At 39.6% G+C, this 27856-nt stretch overlaps 2 protein-coding genes across 2 annotated transcripts in view; one reads left to right on the top strand and one right to left on the bottom strand.

The window, feature by feature from the left end:
* Window positions 1-1923: 1923 nt before the first annotated feature.
* NHLRC3 (NHL repeat containing 3) lies at window positions 1924-11736 on the bottom strand. Its single transcript, XM_060128686.1, has 7 exons — window positions 11471-11736; window positions 11103-11261; window positions 10652-10799; window positions 8063-8263; window positions 7212-7303; window positions 4648-4760; window positions 1924-4054 (listed from the first exon to the last, which is right to left on the bottom strand). The coding sequence occupies exons 1-7, from the start codon at window positions 11552-11554 to the stop codon at window positions 3802-3804; spliced, it is 1050 nt and encodes a 349-aa protein (XP_059984669.1). The 5' UTR covers window positions 11555-11736; the 3' UTR covers window positions 1924-3801.
* Window positions 11737-11929: 193 nt separating this feature from the next.
* Window positions 11930-27856, top strand: part of PROSER1 (proline and serine rich 1) — a 28835-nt gene continuing 12908 nt past the window's right edge. Inside the window, exons 1-9 of the mRNA XM_060128685.1 lie at window positions 11930-12243; window positions 12866-12997; window positions 16019-16084; window positions 18411-18479; window positions 20433-20527; window positions 21517-21610; window positions 23439-23549; window positions 25818-25901; window positions 27275-27353. Of these exons, the coding sequence (XP_059984668.1) occupies window positions 12953-12997; window positions 16019-16084; window positions 18411-18479; window positions 20433-20527; window positions 21517-21610; window positions 23439-23549; window positions 25818-25901; window positions 27275-27353 (643 nt within the window). The 5' untranslated portion in view covers window positions 11930-12243; window positions 12866-12952. The remainder of the gene's footprint in view (window positions 12244-12865; window positions 12998-16018; window positions 16085-18410; window positions 18480-20432; window positions 20528-21516; window positions 21611-23438; window positions 23550-25817; window positions 25902-27274; window positions 27354-27856) is intronic.

Below are 27856 nucleotides of genomic sequence, written 5' to 3'. Positions count from 1 at the left end.
AACACAAATACATTTTCTATTGCACTAAATACACCTTTCAGGTTACAGTTTTAAATGGTTAAAAAGGGTTATTCACTTCTGGCTGTCAGTTTGAACTACTGAAAAGATTTTACCTTTTCTTTTTCTTAAACATGGCAATGTCCAATGAAAACAGTAGAAAGTTCCAACAACCCTTGGAAAATATGTCACCTATAAAACAATTTCCTCGAGATGTAAGCAAACTGAAGAAAAAGAAGAAAAATTAAGTGTGGTTAACACTAGAGCCTCAGATTTCAGCAAAGTATAAAGAAAGTCAACAGATGTCCACATTTGATTCCAAGAAACACTTACCATAATCTGGACTCTGCTGCCCTCTTTTGTATCATGAATGTAACACAAGCACCAAAGGGCACTTCCAGAAAGAGCCTGAAAAGTAAGGGGGGTTTGTGTGGCTCGTTTTCCCACCTAGATAGTGAACTGCTAGGGCAGAAGACGTTTGCCTAATTGTCTTCACACATTTGTTGTTTCGTACATTTTTGTTGTATAAATACATGTGATTTATTCTGACTTTTTAAAAAAGACTTCATTGATTGTGATTTACTTTGGTGCGTCTGAGGAGCAAAAATCTGAGTTTCCAGTTTTATTTACTTATTTTTACATCTTGATGGAGTAGAATTGCTTTACAGTGGTGTGTTAGTTTCTGCTTTATAACAAAGTGAATCAGCTATACGTATACGTATATCCCCATATCCCCTCCCTCTTGCGTCTCCCTCCCACCCTCCCTATCCCACCCTTCTAGGTGGTCACAAAGCACCGAGCTGATCTCCCTGTGCTATGTGGCTGCTTCCCACTAGCTAGCTATTTTACGTTTGGTAGTGTATATATGTCCATGCCACTCTCTCACTTCGTCCCAGCTTACCCTTCCCCCTCCCCGTGTCCTCAAGTCCAACCTCTATGTCTGCATCTTTATTTCTGTCCTTGGACGGTCCTCGAGTCTGTCATACAGAGTGAAGTAAGTCAAAGAGTTCCGTTCCAATGTTGGCTATCCAATCTATCCTGCTTTAAAATCCAATGTTTTAAAACCAACGAAGGCAAAACAAAAGTTAGGCCTTGATCGCTTTTAGCTTAACAGCCACATTGCTTGAAGTTGTCTTTTAATCTGTTATATGACGTGAGCACAAAGCATAGAGGTCTCCTTCGCTTATCGTCACACTGCATACATGGTTTCTTTGATGGACAAATGTTCCATTTTAAAGACCCAATGTTGTAGTGGAGGTTAAGAAAGATACCTATAGCCTTTGGTTTTCTAACTTAGAACACCCTACCCCTTTCCCCCCAGAATAAATCTAGAAAGTAGAGGTGTAAAGAGATTCCATTTCTAATGCAAAAATATAGTTAGCTAGTTATTACTATCATTTGTACCCACCCACCATTTTAAACGCCACATTAAGGCGACTTCCCTGGTGGCACAGTGGTTGGGAATCCGCCTGCCAAAACAGGGAACACGGGTTCGAGCCCTGGTCCGGGAAGATCCCACATGCAGTGGAGCAACTAAGCCCGTGCGCCACAACTGCTGAGCCTGCGCTCTAGAGCCCGCGCGCCACAGCTGCTGAGGCCTGTGCGCCTAGAGCCCGTGCTCCGTAGCAAGAGAGGCCACCGCAGAGAGGGGTCCGAGTAGCCCCCACTCGCCACAACTAGAGAAAGCCCGTGCACAGCAACGAAGACCCAACGGAGCCCCCCCAAAAAAAGCCACATTAAGTCTTCTAAGCAACCTCTAGCAATATTTACACACTTCAGCCCTCACTTCAACTGTGAATGAAGAGGATATACTCTCAACCTGTGATTTCATGATTGCTGCAATCCTTCAATGGAATAAGAAATTACAGACTGCTTTTATAACAATAAAATCAAGCTTTAATTGGAAAATCAGACAATATTGCATTCTTTCCAAAACTTTTATTTTTTAATAGAAAATACAACACACTTCTCATTCAATTAATTTAACCAATTAATCCAAAGGAGAAAAGTGAGATACCATGATTACGAGTATGCTAATAAAATAAACTTTTAGCAGGACACATGGAAACAATACTTTCAGCGAGTTTTATAAAAATCTGGTATAAAACAAAGTTAAATACAACATTTTTGAAATGACAAAATCTAACCTATATTCTTTCAAAGAGACATTTGCACTTCTTGTCCTGGCTTGGAAACAAAACAATAAAACCTCAAATTATTTCCTTTCATCCAAGTCGATTTGGCTAAACTGCATAAAATTTGTGAGGATACGCTTTGAAAAAAAGCAATAAATGCAAAATTAAGGCAAAACTGATAGCTGGTATCAGGTAAATAGCACATTTAGTAGGACCCTTGCTAATAAGATGACTTTAATGTACTTGGAGCTACAGATTTCAAAGGGCACATTTGTACCTATTGCACATCTGATCCTCACAGCCTTCCTGAAGGAGGAAAGGCAATGATGGTCCCATTTCACTGAAGAGAAAACTAAGGCAGCTCACTTAGATCACACAGATTGACCAGTGGCACAAACACACATCAATGGCCTTGGAACACAGGAGAGGGTTTCCTGTTGGTAGATTTACCTTCCTAACTGCATCAAGATATGACAAAAGTGTAAGTTCCTCGAGGTCTGGAAAGCAGACTCCAGTCGTAACAGGTAATGAGGACAGTCAGCTCAAGATTTCTCACTTGCCATACAATTTACAGTGAAACACGGAGATAAAGATGGAGGCTGATGCGAGAAAAGGCGAAGAATGATCTGAAAGACTGTAATATGGCAAGGTTCCTTCCAAACCTAGAATGAACTAGAACAAACTGAACAAATGGTCTTACCTGGGAGGCCAATATTCAAAGGGGTAAAAAAGAGACATAGAAATAGAAGGGTAGGAAATTCTTCATTTTAATAGCTCCAAGTGTTTGGCACACATTCTTCCATAAATAATTCTAAAACTTCCCTGAGGTAGACAAATGTTAGAAAGGGACAGAGTTCATATAAAAAAGAGGGATGGAAGGAAGGAAGGAAGGAAGATGGCGGCACTGAGAGGAACTATTTTTAACGCTACCTTTAAAAACCATTCCAGTTATTTGTAAAAACCCCTTTCGGTAAAGTGCTTGACGCTAGCCATTTTATTCCTACACGTAAAGGATGCAACTACGTATCCTACAACTAAAGGACCAAAGCCAAGCTGGGCCTGTAAAATAAAGTCTAGCGAAGTTCACAGCAAGCGTGCACTTTTCTTAACATCTGTACCTGGACGTCGTTCTCTCCTCCTGCTTTTCAAACGGAGCTTGAGGAACTCACACGGACTCCCCTGCAAAGCCTCCATGATTCAGACAAAACACCCCTCCTTCAGAAAGTCCTACTTCCCTGGTGCGCTGCTGCTGCCGTGTTTCGTGGACTATAAGCTACTCAAAGGCACAGACAACCCTGCCTGCTCATTCCCGAATCTTCAGGACCTGGCACTCTGTGGGTTCTCGTTAATCAAGACCCCATCTGACCCCATCTCTCAAGCAGTTCATTTTTTACTAAGTGAAGGTTTGTGTTGTTTATGTGAAATTCAATAAATTATCCTGCAAACCCATTTTTATTCCTGTGTTCCCCCCACCCCCAGCGAGAATGAGTCTATAGGGCAAATTACTGGGTTACCACCTTAGTCCCGCTTTCCCACCCCATTCTTCATTAGAGTTACGTTTCTTTCATAAAGTATCCTTATGCACTCATGTGTGAAATGAAGTCACAAGAATGCCCCAAAGCTGAGAATCTGAACTTCCACTTGAAAAGACCTTCAGGGAAAGAAACAGTTACGAACCGAATGAAGAGAAATAGCTCTTCACAGGGACGTATTTTTGTACTTGTTTTGCTCCAATTTCTGCTACATAGATGGCTCCAGTCTTCCCACTGACGTCTAAGAGATGAGGTGAGACCTGATCCGCCAGCTGGATCGTGCTGATCACCGAACAGTCGCCAATGCTTCCTACCGGGGGCGCCGCCACGAGTAAGAGCCGGCTCAGATTCAGCTGAGCTACGATCAAGTGCTTCCCGTCGGGAGTAAATCTAAGGAGGAAGACATGTCACATAATCAACCGGGGCAAAGTTAACATACATGTTTATTTTTTCAACATGTGTATCCCCTACAGTGCTACACAACAGTAAGGACCTGCTTGCTGAAGGGTTCTTTTAAGGGGGCTTGAAAATTGATCTGATTCTGCTTCACAGGGAACAAGAGATCTGTGATGACAGACTTAACCAAAGATTAGTTTATGTTTTTAAAATTAACAATATTGGAATATTACACAGAGATGAAACTAATGGTGAATCGGTGTCAGGCTGGGTCTGAAACTATAGACTCAAGATTTTTATTTTCATTCTCTGTTTAAAAATAAACTGCATCTCGAGGGCAGAGGATGTAGGAAGGTCCAGGCTTTATTATCTCTGATACTTGGATCCCACAGTGTGCTGGGAGTTTAACCACATTCACGCTGCCTGGGATTTGAAATATGATTACATGTTTTCTGAAAACTTCTTTCCTTCTTCTTTTTCCCTGATTAAAATTAACAGTAAATGTTCTAAACTTTCAGCTAGCTCTTCAGAGAAACTTAACATAAACCAAATCAAACAAGCATTTGAAAACAAAAAGAAATGATTACCTGACTGCAGAAGGTCCTTCTTCGGAGAAACAATTATTCCAAGCTCCTAGCCACTCCCCCGTGTCTTTATCAAACACCTGAATTCTTTTATTGCCTCGGTCCGCCACCCACACCTGGGAACCCAAAGAAAGAAAAAAGAAGAGGGGAAGAGAATGAATGTTTATTTTCATTAGTTTCATAAACACCCATTGAGGACTTAGAGGACCTCACAGAAGAGAATATTAAAAACCCCATTTTCAGATAAGAAACTCAAATGCAGAGAAGTTAAATACTTTGTTTTAAGCAGAGCTTACAATAAGCAAGAGAGCCATGTATGGCCATCCGTCTTAACCCGAAGCCTAGAATGCTCTACTATCCTAAACATCTGGCTAACTGGAAAGCTGGAGTACTCCACTACAATGCAGAGGACGGGCAGACACCGAGAAGTGACAGCATTCATTCATTCCCTCCTCTAACCGCTGTCACTGAGTCCTGTTGACTTGTTGGTTCCTGGGCCAGCTAACAAGACAAAGACATAGAAAAGCAGCCCTGCTCTTTAGGACCCCAGGCCAGTGGGAAGCCAGCTGCTCACGCGTATCACGTCATTAAACCTCTACCTGCTATTCACCAGGGTGTGTCCAAAGTTCCAAACCGAAGTGCCAAACTAAAGAGGAAGCTTGGGAGATTTTAGTGACATATAAAGCATGCTAACGGGCTAACAGTAGGTTTAATTTAGGTTTGCTACAGGCTGCCATGTGTTCTTCAGGAAACTGTTGTTATAAACAGGAAGGCAGATTGGACCTAAATGACATTTCGTGTACTGTATCTGATGTATGCAACCTGCAGCATATGTACAGGATGGGCCAAACGTGCTAACCTCTACCTCCCCCTTTTGAGGATCCCTGGAGTTCTTGGATTTGTGGATTCAGGACTATTTCTTCAGAATAACCCTAAGTCTTTGTCAATGTGTGTGAGTTTCGGTAGCCACTGAATTCATCTCTAGTCAGAAACAAATAAAGACTCAGTGTATCACTTTAGAAAGGCTATTGATCCCTAAGTAAGGTTATTTCTTAGATCTTTTCCTGATCTATGATTCTTTACTAAAGAGGAGTTTCCTTAAGGATTTTGGGATTACTGTCTTAGATAAGTGGCCAAGGAGGAAATACAGTTTAGACCCTTGGACTGAATGACACCATAGGTTGTTAGCATTATCTTTCCTACTCAACAGATTTTTATTATGAGAAACCTGGTTTAAGAAACAACAAGTCTAACTCTGGAACTAATAAACTTTTCACATAGGGTTGAGGTGATGATTAAATGCACCTTTAATGTGGCATGTTAAATGCCACAATAGTATTGCTGCTGTTGTTATAAAAACACAAGGGTCCAGAAATGAACACGCCCGGTTTTCATCACTTGGTGATGCTAGAGGATCCCCATCAAATGACCTCCAAGGACATCCCTCACCATGGTGAACTGACCTGGGTCTAGGTCTTGCCGACTCAGAAACTTGACCTTGTTCTTATCCCATGAGGGGAGTGGCTAATCAGGTTCAGGAGGGTAATGTGCAAAACCAGAATTCCAATTTTCCAGTTCCCAATTTACAGATGAAGTTCCTATGTTCAGTTATCTTCCTATCTACAATGCAAATACTTGCAGATTTTATGATCAAAACATTCTCTCTCTGTTAACATAGGAAGCCAAGTCATAACCAGAAGGTTGCTTGCTGAGCACAGAATCAGAAGTGGAAATGAATTAAATTTCTAATGGCGTGAAGCCAAGATAGTCTGATGCATCCACTGCGCACCAAGGCATTCAGTCATTTAACGAAGATGTAAGATGACTCCTATGTGCTAGGCACTAACACAGAAAGCAGAAGGGATGCAGTTCCAGCCCTCATACTGCCTACACTCTTATTAGGGGAGACAATTTAACCATCATCTTACAGTGTGATGGTTACTATAATGGGGGAGTAAGGGCTACTACAGGAAAACAGGTGGAGAAACTAATATAAAACATTTTGGGTGGGTTTGGTTACAGGAAGGTGACTCCCCAAAAGAGACAACATGTATGCTTAAAGGTGTGTAAAAGCAAGAGGTGGTAGCAGACAGACGGAGGTGGGAACAAAAGAAATTGAAATTTGTTGGTTAAAGCTTTCTGTTCCTCAGACAGAGTAGAGCTAGGTCACTTGGAGAACTAGAGTGTGCCTGGTCACTCCTTTTTTCAAGCTTCCAAGATTAACCTCTTCCATCTCCCTTTTGATCAACACGTTCTCAACACAACTCTTTTTTTTTCAGGCAACTTCACTTATGTCCTGTTCCATTATTTGTTTCTTCTATCCTTTAAATGACAGAGTGATCTATTTTGCTCATTTCTAAATATTTGGGGAACTTCATTATAGGACCCAAACATTTATAAGAGAGTATGTGGATATACCCAGAGGAATTGCCCAGACATACCCAGATACACACATCCACTAACATACACACGTATCCAAATGTCTAGACACTCCCGTGTGCCCATATATCCATGCTCTGCACCACCCCCATATATTCAGACAGTCCCCAGCGACGCTGTATATTTACCCGACCATCAGAATCAACTGTAACACTGTGAGGAATGCTGAACTTAGCAGGCCCTGTCCCATTTTCTCCATGTAGCCAAAGGATCATGAAATCTATAAATGGTACACATATATGGTCAGAACAACATACAGAATACCTTATGCATTTACATGTTATACTTTATGTCATAAGTTACAAAGTATTCAGTTATACCCCCAGCTGATGTTTTCCTGGCTTTCTGTTTATACATCCATTTGACTAATTTGTATGCTTAAAAAAATTCTTTCCCTGTTTCAAGCAATTAATCTGCTTCTTTAATGACTGTTTCCACCTGAATTTTTCATAACTCAAAACCGTTGTTTAGGGTGCATGTCAACCTTGTCCTGAAACTGGTTCCCCTTATAACCAACCTGTTATTTGGTATTACCATTCCTCTGAGCTTAAAAATTACGTTTCTACAGGCCATCTTATTTAGTTCCCCTGTACTGAGTTGAAGGTGTCCCTCGCCCCAGCCCCACCAGAAAAAGATATGTCCAAGTCTCAATCTCCAGAGCCGTGAATGTGACCTTAATTGTATCTGCAAAGGCCCTAGTTCCAATAAGTTAGGGGTATTGAGATGAGGTGATTCTGCATTTAGAGCAGACCCTGAATCCAATGGCTAGTGCCCTTATAAGAGAGAGGAGAGGAGATTTGAGACAAAGAGACACACAGAGAAGAAGGAAATGTGAAGATAGAGGCAAAGACTGAAGTTATACTGAGTACCAGACAAATTAAATCCAACTTATTAAGTAACTTTCTTATATTGGATGGGCCAAAAAGTTCCTTCAGTTTTAAAGTATTGCAATAATACCATACAAAACTAAGCCACGTACCTTGGGACAATTTGATCAACCTGTTATTCAATCCTCCATCTCCATCCACAATGTAAATATCCCCTGTGTCTTCTACATATAATTCTGCAGGGTTATCAAACTGCAGGGGATTTAAACCAGTGCCTTTTTTGCCTGGGGTACCCAAAACTTGAACAAGATCACCAAAGGAATTGTATTTTTTAATAGTATGACCGTAGAGTCCTATAAAGATAGACACGCACATTTCAAATATATAACCATAGTACAAACATTCACATTTTTCAAGTAAGCTGAGAGCAAAAATTTAACAGAATTAAATAGCAATAAAAAGTTAAAAGGCTCAGATAATTAAATGTTATATTTGACAAGCAATAGAGCTTCATTAGTTATAGCCAAATCCGTTCATGAATTAAAACCTCAGGTACTCCAAAGTAAGATTCTAAATCCAAATAAAGAAAACTGAAAAAAAAAAAAACTGACTCCTTAAACAGAAGGCTCATGATGTAAAAGTACTGGTACACCATTTTCTTCTTTTAATCTTATGACCTTGAATAAGCATTACTTGTATAAGAAAATTAAGAAGGATCTGGAAAACGGACAACTTATATTTGAAAACTGTTATTCCAGTCATTCACGGGCAGATCTCCAATTTCAGTGGGTGACTGAATAAGTTCTTTATAATACAAATTTCTGTTTATCAAAGTCATTTATATCTATTCTTGTGTTAATTTTTTTAAGTCTTTTTTTTTATTGCGGTAACATTGGTTTATAACAATACTGATTTTTTTAAGCTACATTTTCTCCTAGTGGAAACAAATACAAAATTCAACCCATTAGCTTTTCTTTCCTAAGAAAGGAATAGATCTTTCCAAATCACCAGTATATTATCTTCTCACACTGAAACTTCTTTGAGTTAAAATTATCTTACAAGCAAAAGTATAAAGTGGAATATTTACAAATAGGGAAAAACTATAAAGCAGTTAACAGAAACCAACTTGAAGGCATACCAAGACCAACTAACTGGTAGGCATTCAAATGATAAATTGGAAACAATGGGGTCTCTGGAAATAAAGTGAATCAGCTTGCATTACAATCCTATCTTGACAATTGTATTTATTATTACACTTGTTTTGGAGACTTGAGCTAAAGTCTGTAGCAATAATAAGAGAACAAAACATTAAAGAAAGCAAACTACAAAGTCTCTAAGGAATTGGAAAAGAAATAGAATACCAGTAAATATTTTTTTTAATGGCTATGATATGCAGCCATGTTTTTACTGAAGAGAATTTATTCTTCGAAATATAGGAAGGAATAGAAAAACTGTCTTCAGATCTGTGTGTGGAAAAACAACCTATAATGGAAAGAATGAAGAGATCATGTGTGTTCTTTTTATTTCTGGGAACCAGTGAAGTATTTTATAAAAAAGGATCACATGAATGGAACGAATTAAAAAGTAATGGCCTCTTTTAACAGTGAATCCAGAAAAGAAAAAAAATAAATAAAAAGCGAAAAGAATCAAATTTCATAGAGTCTAACAATGAACTCAGAGATAACTTAGATTTTGGGGGGTTAACCAAAATCTTACCATCCAAAATACAGCTTTAAATAAATAGGTCACGGGGCTGAGGCTCAGAAATCTTTTGGGTTCTGAGAACAGATGTGGTAAGGGCACTTCTTACAAAAACTGAGACCTCTTTAATTCCAAAACGGTATCTGAATTAGCCAGAAGTGGGGAAACAGAAGGACCTTCAAGCCATGAACATAACTGGGACAAGACTAGAAATATTTTAAGATCTCTTTCCTTCCGGAGATCCTAAGACAATACCAGGTTATCTCTTATACCATCTTGTCTTAAGCTACAAGCACAAGCAAACAGTTATCTCTGAAAACTTATCTCACGGTTTTAAGTTCAACTGTGCTTACTTTGTTTTGCAGCACATTCTACTAAAAATATTCGACAGAAGGAAGGTTTCAGACATGCTGATGTCAGTGGGATTTCAGAAACATTACCAGCAGTTTGTGCAGATCTTCTACTCTGGGCAAGAAAGCACTTCTGGTTTCTCAGCATAATCTCACTCTCTCTCTTTTGTTTCACCTGGAATAATTTTTTTTTTTTCACTTTTTAAAGCATGTGGTTCAATAGCAAAAACTGAAGTCAAAGATTTTTCATTATATTGTCACATGAGATCTGTTTAAAACTATTAGGCACTTAGCCTATTATAACTTCTGTTATCAGCATAATTTCTTTTGAAAGAGAAGTGGTAAAGGAAAACTAAAGGCAAGGACTCCATTCATTAGCTTTTAGAGATCGCCATTTTATTTTGCTTCACAAGAAGTTTAGAATTATCTACTCTAGGAAGAGCAACTGATATTTTAAAAGGCAAAAGCCCTGTGACAACTTAAAGGAAAGATCATAATAATTATAGCCTCCTTGTTAAATGTCTTGATTCTACGGAAGTACAATATAAAGATTTAGAAACAAGCGATTTCACGAATCATTAAAGGAATTACAATTAGATTCGGCCACTCTGATTTTAAAATGGACAAGCAAGAACATGGGCAAAGATGTGATTTCTAGCAAGATAATTTAATAGGTATTACTAAACATACCACTTCCTACATCCGTGATCCAGACAGATTGTTCATGTGGTGTACTGGCTGCAAATATACCATGAGGTGTGTCAACTGTATAATTCCAGGCTCGTAGGAAATATCCATCCTCTGTGAACACTAATACCTTTGGGATGTTATCCCCTCTCTGAAGGTATACAAAAATAACGGCTTAGATAGGATCACTTTTAAGGAAGCAATCTTTATTTTGGCAGAGAGAAACAAAAATTACAGGTTAACCAAGGAATTTAGGAACGTTTAAAAAACCATCTACAAAACCTTACAATATTAATCTCTATCGCGTTCAAAACCAAAGTATTAACTTTAACTCAAAAAACGAACTCTACAATTGGCGTAATATAAACGTATACAGTTACTGAGTTCGGTGAGACAGGAAAACTGTTTTCTTTGTATCCATAACCTAAAAAAAAAAAATCCCAATTTTACTTACTTGGGCTACGTAAACCAATCCGTTGAGGGAGTCAACTGCAACACAAAATGTTGCTCCAGTAAAGTATTCTGAATACTTAGGCCAATCCACATCCAGCCGGTAAAGGGCTTCCTCAGGTCTCCAGGAAATTTTAAAAGCAAAGTGAAGAGGTAACGGGAGCTGGGAAAGAAGAGAAAATAAGGAAAATGGCGATGTACCATATTACACACGTTTTAACGCTAAGAAACAGGCGACGCGTCGGCGGTTCGGCCTCCGCTGCAGGTTCTGAGATGAACTAGTAAGAGAACCAGCGCCACCTCCATCCCAAGACCGTCTCCCCACAGTGCTATCCACACACCCGACAGCCATTTCCTTACTATCCAACTCACCCGAGAGGCACAAAATCGAGAATGGAAAACCAGAAACGCAAGAAAGAAGCCAGCGCCGGCTACGCAGACCCAGAATCTCGTCATGACTAGACAGGAATCCTGGCGAGGGAGAAAATAGGCAGGCGGCTGGGGGCCGCCCGGACAGCCTCAGGTCCACGCGGTTCGTCGCTGCACTGAGCTCCTAGCTCCAATGAGCCTAGGAGAGAACCAGAAGGCAGCAAAGACCAGGGCGAAAGAAAATCAGAACCGGGGTTCCGGATTTTCAGGGCGTTCCCACCGCCCGCCTCCCCCCACCCCTCCCTCCCCTCCCTCCCCCCTCCCTCCCCTCCCTCCCCCCTCCCTCCCCTCCCTCCCCCCTCCCTCCCCTCCCTCCCCCCTCCCTCCCCTTGTCACGTGCCCCGGATTTACCCCGTGACCACCCTTCGGACGGTCCACGCTGTGGACCTGTCCGGTCCACCAAAATCGGGGCGCCCTTAGATATGCCTTAACTACTCGACGTTCATTCTTTTAAATTCAGACTTAACAACCAATAATTAGCACAGTCAAACCTTAGAATTAAGGTTTGATTAATAACTTTCAGGCTCTGAGAAAGACTTCAACTTCATCCAATTCCGAGACATCCAGGCATCCGCTATGGACACCTACATTCCCACACCAGGACCCCTCCACAGGCTCTCCGCGAAGAGTGGCTTCAGCAGACGGCGCAGAGTTGACTTTACTCTGGCGCGACGGGCTCCGTTGAAGGACCCCACGAGCCGGGGGAAGCTCAGGGGGTAACCAGGAAGGGCTCTTGACGCCGTTGGCGCTGCGGTCTTCGGGAGTCCCCCTACCTGAGACCGTACCCCCTTCGCCCGGCTCCCGGTGCTCGCCGGCCGCCGGCCCGCTCCCGGAAGCGGTGGCAGTTGGTAACAAAGAGCTGCCAGGCCGCTGCTGCCCGGTCTACGGGACCCAGCAGTCCGGCGGAGCTGCTGGGAATGAGCGCGAGGCGGGCCATGAGGCCCGGTTCGCGGCGGTGAGGGGCGGCCGGCGGCGGCCGAGGTGCAAGTGCGGGCTGAGAAGCCGGTGCTTCCCTCCTCGCCGCCCGCGGGATTCGGGGCGCGGGTGCCTCTGTTCTCCGGGCCGCTCCACTCGGGAAGGCGGCTTCCGGACCTTCCCCCGGCGGCGCATGCCTTTGAGCTGCGGGGACTGACGCTCTGCCTCCGGCCACCGAACCTCGGGTTTCTCTTCCCCGAGGGGGTCCTGAAGCTTTGTGTAAAGAAGCTGGGGAAGCCTGACGGGTTTTGTTTTTAATAAAAAGTTTTTATAAGTCTGCACTTTTAGAAATTTTTGCAGAGTTTGAAGTACTCTACCTCTTCGCATCCTTTATTCTGCTCCTTGAGTCTTTTTTCTTCTCAGCTGTAAACGTTTTTACTATCGGAGCGGACCAGGGATGAACGTTTTGTAATTGAAACTGTAACTCCTCTCGTCGAGATAGTAGTCAAGATGGACAAAAAGTCCTTTGAAACGGTGCTGGATGAAATTAGAAAGGTAATTGCACGTAATTCCTTAAATCTGTGAGCTACGAATTCTCGTGATTGATTCTCTTTGAGGGACTGCGTGCAGATTGTGTAAAATACGGGCTTAAGGATTGCAAAACTGGTTGGAATTTTAACGTGTAGAGTAGGAGTTTAAATCTTGATATATTTCACGATACAAATAGAAATTATGTTAACGCTAAACTTCTTGAGAATCAGTGCGGTGTTGCGGATATTATATAAAGAGCCCCTGGTTCCGAAACCCGCTACAAATCTTTAATAGCTCTGTAGTTTCGGATAAGTGATTTTAATATTTCTGAACCGATTTCCTCTTTAGTAACGTAAGAGTGAGTGAAAACTAGAGATAATAGCGTAGGGAGTTTCTTTAACGGTAGTTATTATCACAGGTTTTTAAAATCTGAGTATAAGCGGACTATGTTTGTTGCCTGTGCCGGACAAAATTAGTGTCCTAATAAGTGTGGCATTAAGTTTAAAGTCATTCTTAGGAATGGGCTTCAAACACTCGCATTTCAAAACTTTTTTCTCCTGCTTTCAAGTTTTTGCTTCATTTTGAGGCTATTGTGCATAGCCTACCTCCCAGAATGAACCGGACAGCAAAAAATTTGGCATGTACCCTTGAGCCTAACACTATTTCAAGCGCAAAATGTACGAGTTTACAAAGTTAAACCTGGAAGAACTGACAAACCATTCTTATGCTAATACAGGGTCCTTTGCTTAGAATTTCCGGGCAATTATCTCGCCATTTTCATATCTTTAAGACCCTTGTTGACGCGAAAAGACTTGTTACCTTGTGCTCTGGTGATTATTATTTATTTCAGCTTACGAAGTTATTAATAAAATTGCTTGTGGACATGCTATTTTTCTTCATTCTCTGTAAAGCAAAATGTTTGTTTTCTTTCATCCTTTTTAAAGCTTTTTTCTTCGTCAAATTTGAGTGTTAGGTTAAATTTACATTTGTAAGGATATTAAGGATTTTTTGAATTTCTGCTTTTGCAAACCCAATTTGTCCAATGAAAATTTGCAATAAAACATTAGCTTGATAATTATATGCTTAGAATTTGCCACAGTTTGTTCATGAGCTGATGTTAAACTACGGTTTATGAGAAAATAATTTGTTCGGGTAGACCAGTTGATTTCTACCTTTGGAAGCTGTAGAGTGTTGGTTTGCATATTCTATCCCTTCTAAACTCTGGGAAGATGACATAGTAATTACTAATGAGGGGAATAGGAAATTTTCCAGAGATTAAAGTCAAATACATAGCAACTTAAGTCCTTATTTCTGGTCTGAAATCAAAATACATCTTTTGCTGTCTATGCCAAATAACTAGATACATCAACATAGTATTAGGCTGTTAAAATGGGATGAATATATAAGCATATCTAAGTGTGTGAATTACTGTTGGCTTTTTAAAAATTGCTCTCAGACTTTGTAAATGTAAGTCGGTTTAAACCAGGTAGTATCTTTCTGAATGTCACCATTACGTCTGTAGGTAATACTGGCTGTCACAACTGTCATTTAAAACAAAGCCATGTTAAGAAGACACTAGAAAAAGAAATAGGAGGGGAGAAGAAAGGAGGGGAAAAAGCAATATTTAATTTGCTTTTTAAGAAGGGGGTAATAACAATAATAGTCATTTATTACTGAGCACTTAACTGAGTGTGTCTATTCTAAGCACTTTCTCCATGCGTTATTTGATTAGATCCTCCTAACAACCCTCATTTTACAGAGGTCAGATCTAGTATCTGTGAGGTTAACCAGCCAGCTCAAAGTTACCCACCTGGTGAGGGAGGAGAGCACTGTTCAAAGTTGGGTAGTCTGACTCTTGAGTGCCATGGTGTTGTGCCTGGGGATACAGCTGGGCCTCTCAGGTGCTGATCAAAAAATTAAGACATGACTTGGCATCAACACAGTCCAGGATTTGGGCCAGAAACTTGCTTTTGATTGTGTCCAATAATGGCAATAATACTCGAACTCCCAAGAGTACATTATCCAGAATACCATTCCCTCCCCTTTTTCAGTGAAATTTCAGCTACTGAGCTCCCTGGATGTGTTTCTCTGTTGACTGGTCGTAGTATTTTCTCTTAGCAGAATGATGCATGTGAAAAGTACAAATACGATTATTTTGTAGTGAATGCAAAGGGATTAGTTGATTTTTCTTTTTCTGGAGTGTAACTGACCTACAACACTGTCCGTGTTTATCTGTATACTAGAAAATGACCACTACAATATGTCTAGTTACCATCTGTCACCATACAAAGGGGATTAGTGGATTTTTAATGAGTAGTTGTTACCAAATTTTGATAGTCTGGTGTTTCCATCTGTAAGCTTAGCATATAGTTGCAAGGAGATAATACATGATTTCGTTGGGCGCTAGATAGTGCTGGGTCAAGGCCATCGACTCCTCTCTGAACTTCCCTATTATGTGTCACATCTACTCTCGACTGTTTTAATCCTCACAGTAACTGAGGTGGGTAGTGATTGGTGAGGAGGCTCTCAGGGCAATTAAAATGCCTTTCAGAGGCCGCACTGCCAGTTAGCGTCAGGTGCACAGATTGGCTCCTGGGTTCACATCCCTGTAGAAATACTGAGAGCCTGGACTAGACCATGTCTTATCCATGTTTCTCTATCACTTAGCACATATAGGTGTGCAATAAATAATTATCTGATGAATGAGTGATGGGTAGTACGTTTAACCTTAAAAATGACGGCTTGTTGGATTTTGGATGCTTTAAAACTGCAGTTACTTTTCCAGGAACACTTAATTTCTGTTAATGTCGAATCATATCTCTCACAATTCTGTTCCCTTCCTTTGTAGGAGTGAGTAGGGAGGCCCAGGGGCTTTTCCGGCTGTCTCAGTGTATCCCTTACAGCATGGAACTTGGGAAGGTAGAATGTCACATCACCATGGTGACTTTATCGGCCTCCTTGTGCCAGGGCTGTTTGAGTTGCTTAGGCAGTTTTGATATATGCATATGATTACATATATTCATTCTGTTTTTCTATGTTTTTTAGGCTGTTTTGACAGAGTACAAATTAAAAGCAATTGAATATGTGCACGGATATTTCTCCAGTGAACAGGTATTCCTTTATTTGTTTAAGCAACAGCATTTTTTTTGTTCTTTTTTTTTTCACACTGATGTTCTGATTAGTGTCTTTATTTACCTGCTGGTCAAGTTCAGAATTGCTTTTACTTTGTTGCTGTGTTTATTCAGGAACTTTAGAAGCTTTCAGTTTTAGCAGAAAACTTTACATGATTTATAGTTGGGATAGTTTATAAGCGTACCCACTTTCACCACGATATCATATGCTAACATGATTTTAAAATGCAGTGTCTGAAGAAAGCAGATCAAAGTGTTTATATTCTGGGCACAGTATCATATGTTGTAAACTTCTAATGGTAAACATACCCAAAATTGTACAGTATTTATGAGTCAGTAATTGCAAAATTCTCTACGTTTTATAAAACTTGAACAAATGGTGATATATGTTCTTACATGAAGCCACTATGTAAAAATTTTAGCAAATAAGAAAAAAAATAGTGTCTAATAAGTAGTTTCTGTAATTGCCAGAAGACTAATACTTTCAGTGTGGTAGTTTAGTGGGGACTTTCACCCAACTTTAGGGGGAGTTTGCTGATTTTGACAAACAGGTTTGCACATATATACACACACACATATGCAGAGAAAGCTGGATTTCCAAGAGATACTTGGCAAATACTTGATAGAGAAATAGACCAGAAATGGAAATGTACATCTGAAGAACAGAAAAGGTTGGGAACGTGAGTAGGGTAGACAGTGGATGAATCTATAGATTGAGTTAGTAAATGCTCCAACTTTTCATCTGTTTCTCAAGACTTTCAAAACTTGAATAACTTTAAGCCTGTAGTTCTGCCTACTGAAGTCCTCAAAGCTGCTTTGTTACTGGCACGTGTTGCTGCCTATTCAGTGAGGGTTTTGCAGCTAGCCCATTACTTTTCAAAATTGCCTTATGCTTTTTTAAAAATTTAAATGTTTCAGAGAAAGATTTATAATTTCACATAGCTGATAGCTTTTCTTTCCTTCTCTTGTGTTTCTGTGTATATATGTGAAATTTTGTAGATTACTTCCTACTGTGGAAATTTAATGACTTTGCTAAAAATTTAATGACGTTGCTAAAGTTATTAAAAATTTTATCAAGCTACTTTCTAAGTGTGATCTTCTAAGCTTATTATAATGATTATTATATTATAATATAATAATCATACATGATAAGTTATAAAGTTTTATGGTTGGTAAAGTCCCAGGTAACATTTACTCTATATAGTAAAAACATTATTCTCATAAAAGTAAGGGCATACACTCTTAGAAAATTGTGTAGAAAGTACCCACAATACTTGTTTGCTATTTTTGTATCTCTCATTAAGGAGTGAAGTGTTTTTACTCTTCTTCACAGACCACACCAGTTCCTAACATTAACCTCGCTTTGTGGAATAATTGAAGCCTTAACACGTTTTTAGGAGCTCACAGTAAAATAATTCATTAACCCAGATTTTATTACCCTCTCGTCTTGAGTCTTTTTTTCCCCTTTTGGGGTGTCCTTAGAGGCAGTGAACCCAGGTGGTGGTGACCACGCAGAGACTTCAGTGTTGTGATCGTGGTGTCTGCTCACCTCTTCCTGGCTGTTGCACAGTATCTCCCTCATTCACTTGAACTTCGCTGGTGGTAGTGGGAGAGAGCCTGGCTGGCTGTGCTCTCAAAATGACTTAACATTTAGAAGCTGCTGGCGTGATTCAGGGTGATTCTTACATTTTTAGGGAATAGATCTGTGGTCTAAGTAAGAGTAGTATGCCCTCCAGTTCTGAGTTAAAGAGTAGAAGTTAGTGAACCTACACTAAACCACACCACTGAACACCCTTTTGTGATTGATTAAAACTGTTATTCTCCACTAAATGTTTTGAAACTTTCCATTCATACTATATCTTTATATTCCTACACGATGTTTTAATCTCCATCTAGTACCTTTCCAGCTTTCCTTTTTTTCAGGTACTTTCTTCTTCCTGTACCTTATACTTTCCTTTATTCTAGACCAATGCTGTCCAAGACTTTCTGTGATGGTGGAAATGCTCTCTCTCTGCAGTGACCATCATGGTAGCTACCAGCTTCATATGGCTGTTGAGCGCTTAAAATATGGCTTGTGCCAGTAAGGAACTGAGTTTTTGATTTGGTTTGATTGCAGTTGATTTAAATTTCAGTAGCTGCACTTGGCTACTCCATCAGCCCAGTCTGAACTCTGGTGTCACGCTTATGCCTCATCCCTGGGGCCTAGGCAGCACACTTTGAATAGTAATTCAAAGTACTGAAATACATCTTGGAGAAGTGTCTGCAAACACATTGTCATTAGAGCTAAATTAGTTCTTTGCTTTCAGGTGGTTGATTTACTGAGATATTTCTCCTGGGCTGAGCCTCAGTTGAAGGCAATGAAAGCATTACAGCATGTAAGTATTTTTCCTTAGAATGTAAAATTTAACTATTTTGAATTCTCCCCTAGTTTTCTCTGATTCATCTCAAGTTGTAATTTGTTTCCATTAGATATGCTAAATTTCATTATACTTTGATTATTCAAAATAACTATGTTAAAAAATTAAAACTTGTAAATTTAAATCGTATGTACTGTACTATTAAATTGTACAGGGTCCTAATTGGCAGATTGGAGTAGAAAATATTTATAAGCAAGCAAAACAGGGCTTGAATTCTTAAGTATTTTTATTTACTTTTATTCTTGTATATCTTCACCCTCTTGTATTTAGTCTTAGAAGAATAGTCAGACTGGTTTATGCTTACATTTTTTAGACCAACACTGTCCAAATTAACTTTCAGCGATGATGGAAATGTTTTATATCAGCTCTATCCACTATGGTAACCACTGGCTACCTGTGGCTTTTGTGCACTTAAAACATGTCATCTGTCTGAGGAAGGGTATTTTTAAGGTATTATTTAATTTCAATTTAAACAGGCACACGTGTCTAGTGGCGACTTACTATATGGATAGCACGGCTCTAGAGCCTAGATTAACAGAGGCATCAAAGTCAAACAGGACCTGGCTGTATAGGAAGATTTTCCTGGGAGTATCAGGCATTGATCACTTTAAGGAAGTCTACAATCCTTAGCTTCCTAAACTAATTTGCCTAAGAAAGTGCTGGGTCTGTTAGTGCTTCTTCTCTTTAACAATAGCTTTTTTTCTGCTTTACCAAAAAAAAAAAAAGTTGTCTCACCCGTCAGCTAGGGGTGAAAATCTTTCTCTAAGGACCAAAGAGACAATGCACTATCCTGAGAGGGAGAGCAAAACAGAGCTTCCGTAAGAAATACTGATGGGGACCTTGCCTTATTTTATCAGGACAGCAAACTCATGACAAAGCTCTTAGGCTGGCTTGCCTATCCACCTACCTTAGAATTAAAAATCAGAGGTGAGAAGGCTGCACAGGCACACCATAGTGCACTTATAGACAGAGTAAGTCTGATTTGACTGTTTTCCTACTGAAGACTGACTGACAGGTTCTGTTATGGACATTTTCATAAAGTAAATGAACTACATCAGTAGTTCCAAGGTTTTCAGAAATATGTAATAAACTTACATATAAGGAAATCTATGTTTTGCAGGTACGTAAAACGTCTGGTAAAATTTTTAGATGTCAATTTAAAAACACGCAATGGGGTATATGGTTTTACCAGTTCTTTTGGTGGTACAGGAGTTAAAGTGTTTGAAAACCACTTTTGTTGATCAGTTAATTCTAACTGGTCTCCTTATCCTGACTTTGCTTTTGAATTTCCTGCACTGTTAACATACATTTATAAATTGACCTGCTTTTCAAAGATACAGGTATCCTAGGCAAATAAATTATGTAACAGTCCACACAATCTTGGATTGTCACAGTACACGTTAACAAGGCTCTTAAGAAAGTTCAGTAAAGAAACCTGTTTAACCCATCTTTCCTCTAATGATGTGATTGGAGTACCTTTCTTTAATAACACTATTCAGTGCCATGGACTTCACTAGGAAGTTCTGATTGTGGTGTACCTAGCACTCTAACTGAGGAATATAATTTTTTTCTAACTTCTCGAGCAGCGTGTCTCCCATATTTGTAAATATCCCTTTTTATATAGCCTTTCTGAGGAAAGTAGAACATCTAAATTTTTTTTTCCATAGATGAACATATTGAGAAATGTGGATAAGAAGGAGCACATAGGAGAACTTAGCTCTTCAATTAAAGTAGTTACGTTGAAAAGCCTAATTTTAATTCACACAGTTGTTAGGACTTACTTTTGATTAAGCAGTTTTCATCTCAAATATTTATATTAAGAACATTTAATTACACTCCCCCCAAAAGGCAGTTTCTTGCATGAAAATTTCTCATGTTGAAAAAATTTCTCATTATTTTTTATATTAATAGAAAATGGTGGCTGTTCACCCCGCAGAAGTGGTCAATATACTCAACTGTTTCACCTTCAGTAAAGACAAACTAGTTGCACTTGAACTGCTAGCTTCGTAAGTATTTCTTTCTTTTTACTTCATTGGAGAAAAATTTGGAAGACTTTTTAAACGCTTTTTAACTCATTAGTGTATGTTAATGTATCAGAATTATGTTAGTAAATGGAACTCTAATAAAACTATGCAAGCAGAGAGCTGAATTCTTATATCTAAGTATCTAGTGTGCTTATTACACATGGTTATAACTTATAAAATAGTGGGGCTTATCGAGTTTAATTATTTCAGTTTGTCTGCATTTCAGTGACTTGCTTTGCATTCCCACTCTGAATAACGTGAAAGGCTTGGTGACAAAGCCAGAGGACTTATAGTTGGATGGGTTCTTCCATGTTCTGACAACGTGTATTTTTTTGACTTAATATATATACTTACTCTTTCTGGATCTTATTTTCCTCATTTGTGAGAATAAGGATCTCATCTACTTAGTAGGGATGTGAACTTTACACACTGTAAGATGTGTGAAAGCACCCAGCACAACATTTGAGAAAGGATTGTGATGAATGTAAGAGAAAAGGAACCTACTCTCCTATAATGTAAGAGTCTAGAAGTTGCTGTTTATTTACAGCATATGCATTTTTAAGTCCCTTATATATTTGTAAATGACCACAAAAAGCACAAAATTAAAATGAAGCATAAGGTTAAACTTCATTTTTAGATCAACCATGATTTTTAGGCATTTAGCACATGGGTTTGTTCTGTTGCCAGTAGCTCTCCTGACACTCATTGAGAGGGTATATTTGCAAGAATCTCAAAATAGTGATTTTTATTTGAAGTATTACTTTGTTACTTTCAGGTAGCCAGATAAATGTCAGTTCAGTTATTATATTTACCATCTTCATATAAACATGTTATTTACGTTCACCAATTAAAACTAAATAATCATACTTTCCTCATTATGTCATGGGGAAAAGCTTACTCAGATATATCTATGTATTAAATATGTGTGTCCAGCTTCTTAAATGAAAAGCTAAATTGTATTTGCTTGGTAGAAACATTGTTGATGCACAGAATTCTCGTCCCATTGAAGATCTGTTCAGGATAAATATGTCTGAGAAGAAACGGTGCAAGAGAGTGCTTGAACAGGTAATTTCCTCAAGATTGCTCTGTAAATGGTATGTTGGTTTTCCTGAATGCTGATGAAGAAAACAGTACAGTCTTATTCCTATGTTAACTTTGTTGAATAACCTGAGTGCTGTTATGTGATGGGTTAAGAATGACACCCCAGCAGTCTTTGGGGCAGGGTGGGGGGGACACTGGTGAATGAAGAGACGGCTTGAGAGTGAGAAGCCAGCCCTCAGCGTGAGCCTCATGGGGTGTTTATTCTCGGTCCCTTGGTAGCTCTGCCATGGCTCCAAGCTTTTGTCTTTCATTTTATGTATTTAGGAACTTGACTGTTTAAATTTGTTTTGTCATCGGGCTTATTTTCATCAAATTCATAAAAGATGAGTAACAAAGCAAGATTGCAGTTTTTTAATTTAAAATCTGTAAAAGTGGGGGAAGTAGTACTTGTCCAAGCCTAGAAAACTTGATTCGTCATTTAAGGTAGTTATTTCTTAGGATTGTGATGGTTGGAGACTGAATTAGTGATTAGAAACCTGCTTGAGGAAGGCATGGACCGCTCCCCTAGGAGCTGCAGCTCAATCGTATTTAATCCTCACGCCCTCCACGAAGCGCAGGAGAGTGGAGAACTTGCCTTAGTCATAAGTTATTGTAGCAAAAGCAAGATCTGAGCCCACGTTTCTTTACTTTAATAACTTCATCGAGTTTTTTGACTAAATTCTTTAAGGCATTAAGCATTTACTACCGTAGTTTTCTTCCTTATGAAGCATTCTGATCATGTGACTTCCCCATCTCAGAAATAATCTGGGCCTGAGTCTTCTGTGGAATAGGTCCTTTAATCAATGTAAATTAGTATAACTTTTCTGAAAGGCAAACTTGCAGAGCCTTTAAAATGTTCGTACCTTTTGACCCCAAAATTCTATTTCTAGGAATTTATACTAAGGAAATAAATAGAAACGTACACATTCATATATAAGGGCACTCACCCTGGTACTATTTATAATAGCCAAAAATTGAGATGATTTTTAGGGTTGGCATGTTTAGTACGGGGCTGGATTATATAGCTAATAATATCATATATACCTATAAAATACAGCATATATATATTTAACTTGATATTCTTATACAGTATAGATCCATTAGAATATATGTCACCTATTACAGTGCTTTTCATTCCTTTAATAAATATTTATTGAGCACTAATTCAGTATGTGTTAGGCACCATTTCAGAAGCTGGGGACACAATAATAAATAAGCTAGACCAAGATCTCATCCTTCAGTATATCTCATAATTATGTAACATTATGTTGAACACTGGTACCCAGAGAACTCTTACTTTTTCATCAGTATAGCTCTTTGGACACCCAGTGTCCCATGTTGTTGTTTGTGTTTTATCCACTAAGTTATGTAAACTTCTTCAGAGTGGAGACCGTGTCTCTTTCATGGCTGTGCTCTCTTTGCCTTACCTGTAATGTGAGCTTGGTGTTTATTGAGTTGGACAGTGTTATTTCTTGGTCGTTGGAGAAGTGAGACATATCAAACAGTAAATGGACTTCTTTGCACACAATTTACAAAATCCATTGTGACGATATCTTTGTATAGGAGTCTTATCTGTGACATTAAAAACATTAATACCATTTAAATAATTCCATTAAATGAAGTGATTTTACATATTAATTTTGGTCATGTTCACCAGTGGAAGTGCTGATTGATGTATGAACAGATTGAATGTGATGCTCTTCCTTAATTCATGTTATTTAGCAGGGCTTCCCAACATCCAGAATACTTAATTTGTGAGTTTATTTGATTTTTTTTTTTTTTTTTAACCACCCTCTTCTTTGTTATTTTACAGGCTTTCAAGGCGGGCTGCAAAGCTCCTCATGCTATGATATCTTCTTGTGGAACAATTCCAGGAAATCCATATCCCAAAGGAAAACCTAGTCGCATAAATGGAATTTTCCCAGTAAGTATACTTTTGTGGCTATATACAAAACCTCTTCATATGAAATTGAGCATAATTAATGATATTTAAAGAAAATGCTAGTTGATGGTGTGTCTACAAAGGAAAGGGATTTTGCTATGTTGGCAACGTAATTCATAGATTCACTACTGAATGAAAGTTCATACATAAGCTGTATTAAACTATTTGTGTAAAATGTAGAGAAGAACAAGCCAAATGGAAAAGAGGATGATTTGGTTTTATTTTTCCAAGTATTTTAGAAGCACTGATTTACATGTAGTAAAGGAGTATTTCTCAAATTCTCGGTATTCTGCAGACAGTTTCACAGTTAAGTGTGTTTGGGAAACTCTGAATGCAGCGTCTCCTTCCTGGAGAATCATGTTGCATAATAAAGGCTCTGAGAAGTCCCGTAAGAAATACACTTGTTTTTGTATCACCCAGTGTTCCTCAGAATTCTTTGTGAAATAATTTTTTCATAGAATGGTATATTTTTATTGCAGTGTGACAAATAACCTTAGAACTTAGTGGACTGAAACAGTAAACATTTAGTATCTCATGCAGTTTCTATGTATCAGGAATCTAGGAAAGGCTTAGCTTTGTTCTGGCTCAGGGTTTCTCATGAGGCTGTAGTCATCTGATGGCTTGATTGAAACACAAGCCTAGCTTCCGAGGTGGCTCACTCACATGCCTGGCAAATTAGTGTTGTTGTTGGCAGGGGGTCTTTGTTCCTTGCCATAAGGACTTTTCCTTAGTGCTGCTTGAGTACCTCCTGACATGGCAGCCGACTTCCACCAGAGCAGATAGTCCCGGAGAAGGCCAGCGGAAGCTGTGTTTTCTCTTATCACTCAGACTTGGGAGTCAACGGCCATCATTTCTGGAATATCCTATTTTTTATACAGGTCAGTTCTGTATAAAAGGACTGGAGGGCTGCACAAGGGCATTAGGAGCTGAGGGTTGCTGGGGGCCACCTTGGAAGCTGGCTTCCATACTAGTATGTACCATTTAAAATACATGCTATCGGGGGGACACGTTGTAATAGGGTGTCAACTTATTTTGATCTGTTAATTACAGCAGACTTGAATGAGTCAGTATAAGCTATCACACTTACTGCTTATAGAAAACACCATTTTTTATTACTTATTTTCAACTGTAATACAAGAACTCTTTTTGATTCTTTGAGCGTTACACACGGTAACCCTGGAGGTCTGTCTCTGGTTGTTCCTGTTGCACAGAGAAAAAATTAGAACGTACTTTTTTTTCTTTTTAATAAAATTATTTATTTTTATTTATTTTTATCTTTGGCTGTGTTGGGTCTTCATTGCTGCACGCGGGCTTTCTCTAGTTGTGGCGAGCGGGGGCTACCCTTCATTGCGGTGCACAGGCCTCTCATTGTGGTGGCTTCTCTTTGCTGCGGAGCACGGGCTCTAGGTGCGCGGCTTCAGTAGTTGTGGCATGCGAGCTCAGTAGTTGTGGCTTGTGGGCTCTAGAGCGCAGGCTCAGTAGTTGTGGCTCATGGGCTTAGTTGCTCCGCAGTACGTGGAATCTTCCCAGACCAGGGCTCCAACCCGTGTCCACTGCATTGGCAGGCAGATTCTTAACCACTGCACCACCAGGGAAGCCCCCAAAAATTAGAACATACTTTATCCTCTTCTGTCGTCTCCATGTGCATTGTGTGTTTCCTTCTACCTCTGTACATGTTATGAGGGTTCTGTGGCAGAGGAGGGTCGAGGACTTTGTCAGCATCAGGCAGCCGGGGCAGGATTGGGTTTGCAATCCAAGTCCTTAATCTCCTGCCAAGTTACATCCTTTTCTGTGTAATACAGTGGATGTCTTGTTTTGTTCTGTTTTTGCTTTTGGGTTTGTTTGGGTTTTTTTTTTTTTTTTAAAATACACACTTTATTCTTTTTTTTTTAAAGGATGTTTGCAGATGTAATTATTATTTTATTTATTTATTTTTGCTGTGTTGGGTCTTCGTTTCTGTGTGAGGGCTTTCTCTAGTTGTGGCAAGCGGGGGCCACTCTTCATCGCGGTGCGCGGGCCTCTCACTATCGCGGCCTCTCTTGTTGCGGAGGACAGGCTCCAGACGCGCAGGCTCAGTAGTTGTGGCTCACGGGCCTAGTTGCTCCGCGGCATGTGGGATCCTCCCAGACCAGGGCTCGAACCCGTGTCCCCTGCATTAGCAGGCAGATTCTCAACCACTGCGCCACCAGGGAAGCCCTGTTTGGGTTTTTTTAAGTCTCAATTATCTTTCCTTTTTCTTTTTTTTAATAGGGAACCCCTTTGAAGAAAGATGGTGAAGAGTGTACCAACGAAGGCAAAGGAATAGCTGCACGGATTCTCGGACCGTCCAAACCAGTATGTTTAGAAAATAAATGATGGAACAAGTCTTAACTCTTACATTTAGTTTTCTGTCTATTCAAGGCATAAGTTTCATTTTTGTGTTGTGAAGCTTAAAGTATACTAGAAACTCTAGGAAAGGGAATGGCCTAGGGAAATATAGTAAACTTGTTTAACAGTGTTAAGGGCCCTATTGAGGTTTAATAGCTTATTTTAAAGGTAGACCAGATGAACTGTTCTTACTTTTTGCTGCAGCCACATTCAGCTGTTTGCTTGGAGATGTGGAGTGCGGAGAGTTCACTTTAACGAAGGTTGTGGTTTGGTGGCTGAATTAGCATTAGTGTTAGTGAAGTAAGAATGGAGCTAGGAGGCGGAGAGTATTTTCAAGGGAGTGGTTAGAATGATTGATATGAACTGAACAGGAGAAGGGAAGCCCGTGGGTTGAAGGACTGTTGGAGTTGACGTACTGGAGGCCTCCACACAGCCACTCTGCAGTCCCGCCTCCCCACCTGCCAAGAACTCCAGTGGCAGTTGTTTATAGCAAGGTAGTCACAGATCGTAGCCCTCGTGCAGGACTAGTACCTCATCCAGGGCTGCCGTTATGAGCACTAGAGAGAGTCTGGGTCCCTAACCACCAGTGGATCCCCTCTGCTGCAGGAGCGTGAGTACCAGCCGCCTCGAGTGGGTGTGCGTGCTCTAGCATCCTCTCTCTCTGTCTCTGTCTTTCTCTCTCTCTCTCTCTGTAGTTAAAAGTACAGCATGTGGCCTATCTTTGGATACCTCCGGTTCTCTGGAGATCAACCCTTTGAATGTTCCTTGTTACTTACATAAGTTCTATCAACTCTAAAATGAAAGATTTGTGGATTTCAAAAGGCAAAAAGACTAAGTTACTGAATTCATAATTCCAGTCTACGTTCTACTAGAGTTGTCAGAACGCCAGATGCTAAAGGAAATAGTGCTTTTTTCTTCCAAAAGGAGAAAAGAGGGTAAGAATGATAAGATGAATTCTCAGGAGGATGTTGGAAGTTCTTGAGTAGCTGTTCCATAGGAGGAGATAGGAATTCTTGGATTAATATAGACTGGGTCAGAGAAGAATCTGCTGTCTAGGATAAGGTTTGGACCTTCGCTGGAGGTGATTTACAACTGAAATTACAAAATAAACACCTCCACAGCAGTCTTTGGCAGGATCTATCTTTGGAATTTAATAGGAACCACATTTATTAAAGCCATTTTCCTCATTTGTACCATGTATTAGTGCAGTGGCATTTGATATGCTGGGGCATTTTTGGCCTCTTAGGCCTAAATGTTTTGAAAGACAAGTTGTAGTTTGTTTTGCCAGGAGACAGCTTACTTGATTTTCTCCTAACTGCTGTATTTTCCCCCTCATTTAGCCTCCTTCAACATACAATCCACATAAACCCGTTCCTTATCCGATACCTCCATGCCGGCCACATGCAACTATTGCACCAAGTAAGGCGCTCTTTCAGACTTTACTTTTTTTTTCTTTTTGCTCTTTATTAAGTTGAAAGTAAATGTTGATATATGTACTTTGGAAATCTGGAGCACTTATGAAATATGCTGTCATGAGCTTTATTTTGCCGTGTGTCTTGGTCTGCAACAATGGAGAAGACAGTTTATTTAGGATATTTTCCTTTTGATAAATTAATTGTATATTACTTCTCATCATTAATTATTTTTATGGGTTTTTGATTATGGGTAAATCATCTTGAATCCCTTTTTGATAGTTGGTATTCAGAGGCATCATTAATGCATTTAACTTAAAAAGGCCGAGTGTGTCTACTTGACAGAAAAGGCAGATAATTTAAATCTGGCCGGTTCTGCCCACCATGCCCTGCAGTGAGTTATGTCTGGAGTGAGCCTGCAGTGGGAAATAGAAGTCTCTGGTTGTCTCATTTGATCTCACTTTTCACTCAACCATAGACCCAAATCTCTGTGTAAAATGCAACTGTACT

The sequence above is a fragment of the Lagenorhynchus albirostris genome, chromosome 18, assembly GCF_949774975.1.
Source record: "Lagenorhynchus albirostris chromosome 18, mLagAlb1.1, whole genome shotgun sequence".
Classification (NCBI taxonomy): Eukaryota; Metazoa; Chordata; class Mammalia; order Artiodactyla; family Delphinidae; genus Lagenorhynchus; species Lagenorhynchus albirostris.
Note: the sequence above shows the minus strand (reverse complement) of the source record. Positions and strands in the feature narration are given on the sequence as shown.